The sequence below is a fragment of the Bison bison genome, unplaced genomic scaffold (genome assembly GCF_000754665.1).
Source record: "Bison bison bison isolate TAMUID 2011002044 unplaced genomic scaffold, Bison_UMD1.0 scf7180017864508, whole genome shotgun sequence".
In the NCBI taxonomy this organism is placed as follows: domain Eukaryota; kingdom Metazoa; phylum Chordata; class Mammalia; order Artiodactyla; family Bovidae; genus Bison; species Bison bison.
This window is the reverse complement of record NW_011495064.1, coordinates 2,452,443-2,457,916: the sequence shown is the minus strand read 5'-3', so window position 1 is coordinate 2,457,916 and position 5,474 is coordinate 2,452,443. Positions and strand designations below refer to the sequence as shown.

General features: G+C 51.8%; 1 protein-coding gene across 1 annotated transcript in view; it reads left to right on the top strand.

The window, feature by feature from the left end:
• The first annotated feature begins 4,881 nt into the window (after positions 1–4,881).
• The window catches only part of LOC104980783 (two pore calcium channel protein 2-like), a 55,092-nt gene continuing 54,499 nt past the window's right edge, over positions 4,882–5,474 (top strand). The window contains exon 1 of the mRNA XM_010829559.1: positions 4,882–5,136. Within this exon, the coding sequence (XP_010827861.1) occupies positions 5,062–5,136 (75 nt within the window). The 5' untranslated portion in view covers positions 4,882–5,061. The remainder of the gene's footprint in view (positions 5,137–5,474) is intronic.

The window sequence follows — 5,474 nt, the reverse complement described above, 5'->3', positions numbered from 1 at the left end:
TCTTCCCCCCCCCCCCCCCCCCCCCCCAACCCCCGCCACATCAGCCATAGAGGTCTACCACATTTTGTCTCCTGGGTCCTATGATACAGCTCACATAATTCTCAGGGCCTGGGCTTCCCTGGTGGCCCAGTTGGTAAAGAATCTGCCTGCAGTTCAGGAGAAAGACCCACGTTCAACCTCTGGGTCAGGAAGATCCCCTGGAGAAGGGAATGGCAACCCGCTCTAGTATTCTTGCCTGGAGAATCCCATGGACAGAGGAGCCTGGCGGGATACAGTCCATGGGTCACAAAGAGTTGGACACGACTGAGCAACTAACACACACACACCATTCTAAGAGCAAAGCTTATGTTAGGGGAGGCACACTGACGGAAACTGCCCACCCTGGCCAGGCACCATAGTAACCATTGCATGCGTTTTATGACAGGAGGTCCTGGTAAGGAACACGGGACTAATAAGCCACCATCAACCGGAAGAGTTCAGGAAAGTTCAAAAGAGGACACCACATGTCAGACCACCTCCCAGAATCCTCTCTGGCATCCATCTTGGCTGAACAAGGTGTGCACCACCAGGAAGGACTCTGAGTCAGATAACTGGCTAAAGACAACCCGGAAACTAATCCCATCACCATAAAACCTGAGACTGCGAGCCACGCGGCAGAGCAGTCCTCCTGGGTTCCCTTTCCCTACTGCCCTCCACCCAGGTGCCCTTTCCCAATAAAATCTCTTGCTTTGTCAGCACATGCGTCTCCTCGGACAATGCATTTCCGAGTGTTAGACAAGAGCCCAGTTTCGGGCCCTGGAAGGGGTCCCCCTTCCTAAAACAGTTAGACAGTTGTAAGGAGGGAGGTACCAAAAAGCAGTCTCTCCACAAGGTCCTCAGAGACCTGGATGCCTGTATATATCTCTCTGCTCTACCATCCACAGCATCATCCTTACCCAAGGCTGGCTGGAAGACGGTTGTCAGTGGCCATTAGGAAAATGTGTTTCTTGAGTTTTAAAAATTTACATTTATAGAAAGGGAGGGAAGAGAGAGAAAAAGTCTTTGCTCTCAAGCCAATAGCTTTTTTAAAAGTATTTTCAGGCTGTGTGTGGGGTTCTTCATTGCTGAGAGTGGGCTTTCTCTAGGTGTGGCGAGCAGAGGCTTCTCTCCAGTTTTGGTGCTTCTCTTGCGGTGGAGCATGGGATCTCAGGTGGGCAGGCTCCTGAAGCTGTGACTCCTGAGCTCCGGAGCACAGGCTCAGCAGTTGTGGCACACGGGCTTAGCTGCTCGGCAGCATGTGAGATTTTCCCAGACCAGGGATCAAACCAGTGTCCCCTGCATTGAGAGGCGGGTTCTTAACCACCAGGGAAGCCCAGCCCATGCCTTTTTTTTTTTTTTTTAATTTTATTTTAGTTTTAAACTTTACATAATTGTATTAGTTTTGCCAAATATCGAAATGAATCCGCCACAGGTATACATGTGTTCCCCATCCTGAAACCTCCTCCCTCCTCCCTCCCCATACCATCCCTCTGGGTTGTCCCAGTGCACTAGCCCCAAGCATCCAGTATCGTGCATCGAACCTGGACTGGCAACTCGTTTCTTACATGATATTTTACATGTTTCAATGTCATTCTCCCAAATCTTCCCACCCTCTCCCTCTCCCACAGAGTCCATAAGACTGTTCTTTACATCGGTGTCTCTTTTGCTGTCTCGTACACCGGGTTATTGTTACCATCTTTCTAAATTCTATATATATGCGTTAGTATACTGTATTTATGTTTTTCCTTCTGGCTTACTTCACTCTGTATAATAGGCTCCAGTTTCATCCACCTCATTAGAACTGATTCAAATGTATTCTTTTTAATGGCTGAGTAATACTCCATTGTGTATATGTACCACAGCTTTCTTATCCATTCATCTGCTGATGGACATCTAGGTTGCTTCCATGTCCTGGCTATTATAAACAGTGCTGCGATGAACATTGGGGTACACGTGTCTCTTTCCCTTCTGGTTTCCTCAGTGTGTATGCCCAGCAGTGGGATTGCTGGATCATGGGTTGAGCTACCTTAAGTTACATTCTTCCCTTGGTAACTGTTGGCAGGAAACACCTTGTATAGATTAGCCTGTATAGATTCTCTTAGTGAGAATCCTCATTAAGGATTCTCCTCTAGTGAGGGTAGAAGTCTGGCCTGATTCTGGGTTCCTGGGTAGGAAGGATGTAGATAGAAGATCAACAGCATCTTCAGGGTAGAATATAACCTCATGTACACAGAACCGCATACATGTATGTTTGTGTGCACACGTAGAGAGACGCGGAGAAGGCTGCTCGCCGAAATGCACTAACCATGGTTATCTTTGATGAGTTGTTTTTACTTTAAAAGGGCTTCCCTGGTGGCTCAGATGGTAAAGCGTCTGCCCGCAAAGCAGGAGACCCGGGTTCGATTGCTGGGTCGGGAAGATCCCCTGGAGAAGGAAATGGCAACCCACTCCAGTATTCTTGCCTGGAAAATCCCATGGACAGAAGAGCCTGGTAGGTTACGGTCCACGGGGTCACAAAGAGTCGGACACGACTGAGAGAGCTCACTTTCACTCTTCTGCTTTACAATGCGCGCATTTACACTGTACTGATGAAAAGCCATTTTAAAAGACCCCACCATAAAACAACCATTCCATACGTCATGATTTTGGATAGAAATAGAATCACTGTCTTTTCTCAAGAACATGTAGAGAGTTTTAGGGTAATCCACACAATAAACAGTGACAAGAACTCATTATTGCAGACACCCTGTAAACAAGAACCACCGGCCACAAGCTGCTATGAATTCCGTTTTTGCATTTCACTTACCTGCCACGTGCCTGCTCTGTGCCAGGCACTGGAGATTCAGACATCACGGTTCCCAGTCCCTCCTCCACCAGGTGCTGGTGGCCCGGTGGTGTGTGACGACATATACAAATAGAAGAACTGAGGTACCACATGGCTGTTTTCATGAAGAGCATGGGACCACAGAGAGGAAGTGATCCACTGCTGGGAGAAGTTGAGGAAGGGCCTCCCAGAGGGTGTAAAGCTTGAATTGAGGGGGGGAAAACCAGAAGAGGTGGATGGTGGCAAATGCAGTGCCCAGCATGCCTACTAAGGATCTGGGGCCACCTGCCCTTCTCACTGCAGGCCAGCCTCACTGCAAGAATTTGACTCTGGCATTGAAAAGCAGTCTAGGGTCCTATATTCATTTTCTCTTGTATGTAACCAAGTGCCACAAACTCAGGGGCTTAAATGAACATCGATGTATTAGCGCAGTCTGTGGTCAGAAGTCCAGGAAGGCATGGCTGGATTCTACGCTCTGAGTCTCAAGCCACTGAAACAAAGTTGGTGTGTTCTTTCCTGGAGATTCTGGGGAGAATTCCCATTCAGGCTCATTTAAGTTGATGGCAGATTCGGTTCCTTGTAGCTCCCATTCATCTTCAAGACAGCAGCATTCCCATCAGGCACACCGAGTCCTTCCAGGACCACCATCTCTCACCTCTCGTTCTGCGTTCCTCCTGTTTCTAAGGGCTCCTGTGATTGCACTGAGTGACTTCAGATAATCCAGGACAATCTGTGTTTTAAGATCAACTGATTAGTAACAGTACTGTGAAGTCTTTTTAGAGCATTTGTCCTCAAACTTTTTGGCACCAGGGACCAATTTCATGGAAGACAACTTTTCCACAGATGGGGTGGTGGGATGGTGTGGGGACACATTTATTGCGACTTCATTTCTATTATTATTACACCAACTCCATTTCAGATCATCAGGCATGAGATCTGGAAGGTTGGGGACTCCTGCTTTAGAGGAGTAAAGTGACAGATTCGCAGTCCTAGGCATTAGGATCTGGAATCTTGGGGTGGGTGGGTGATAATTCTGCCCACCACAGTACCCTACCTGGACCTTGGCATCCATCAGTACCAAGCACAGAGTAGTCCTGATGAGCCCAGAGGAACACTGTGCCTCTTGCTAGGTGACCAGGGTCAGTCCTTGCCCTGCCAGGCTTCTTCCTCCTTTGAGAAGTATTAGTGAATTTCTTGGGCTTTCCTGGTGGCTCAGTGGTAAAGAATCCACCTGCCAACGCAGGAGAGAGGGATTTGATCACTGGTCCGGGAAGATCCCCTGGAGAAGGAAATGGCAACCCACTCCAGTATTCTTGGAGAACCCCATAGACAGAGGAGCCTGGCAGGCTACAGTCCATGGGGTCACAAAGAGTCAGACAGGACTGAGCAACTAACACTTTCACTTTTCAGTGAAGTTCATTGGTGCAGGAGCCCAGCACTGCCTGCCCTACAAGCAAAAAAAAAAACAAACAAACAAAAAAAAACAAACAAAAACCCATGTAAACATTTATTATTATTATTTTAAAATTCATCCCAACATTAAAAAAAATCAGGAATAGTCTCATGAAAATCTAATCTGCTTTCTTTCCAAATTCAGAGGCTCTGATAACCCCAAGTTCCTGGCCAGGCTGACACTGGGGTGCACCAGGGAAGGGAGGAAGGTTAGCACACCCCTTCTCAGAGGTATCTGCCCCAGGAGGCCCTTCTCTGGGTCCACACCCAGCTCTCCAGGGGGTTCCAGTCGGAAGGAAACATAATTTACCGGGCAGCTGCCAGTGGCAGCAACTGAATACAGTAACTCCTTTAATTCTCGCAACAACCCTGGGAGGAAGGTCTTGTTCCTATTTTATTGATACAGAAAGCTAAGCGCAGTCACACGCCCAGGGCGCACGGCTGGGACCCTTCGCCAGCTTAGCCTCTAACCCCGCACTGCCCCTCGGATCCGCTCAGCCCCTAGCGTCCCGCCCCCTACCGCCCCCGCCCCGGACGAGACCGCGTCCCCGCCCCCGGCTCCAGCACTACTCCGGGGGCAGGGCGGGAAGGGGCCAGAGCCGGGGACCCCCGCGCCCGCCGCCAATCCTCCACCCTTGGGGCTCCGCCGCAGTCACGCGAAGGGCCGTGCGAAGCGCGCCAAGCCCGTGCCTCCAGCAGCCCGAGGGCTGAGTCCGCTGCCCGGGACCCCGTTCTGCCCCATCCCCGCCCCGCGCGTCGCCGCCGCGATGCCCGGGAACAGCCGAGCCGCGGGGACCCATCACTCGCGCCCGTCGTCCTCCGAGGAGCCGCCCGACCTGGAGGTAAAGGTGCCCCGAGGGCTGGTGGCTGCGCGCGGACAGCAGCGCCCCCAGCCCCGCGTCCGCGGTCCTCGGGACTCCTGGGTGGAGAGCGACCCCGAGCCCAGCCAGTACCAGCCGCTGGGAACGAGGGCCCCGGGATGGAGATGCGGCTGCAGAGCCCCTCCGCCCCCGGGCTTCTTCGGTCCTCTGGGTCCTCTGGGTGCTCGGGTGCGGGAGGCGCACCGCCGCTGGAGCGCAGAGGCGCCGTGCCCCTGGCCTCAGCCCCGCGCGTTCGGGTCGTTACTGGAGTTGTCAAGCCCGTACCCGGAGGCCGGGGCCAAGCTGGGATCGGCGCTCCG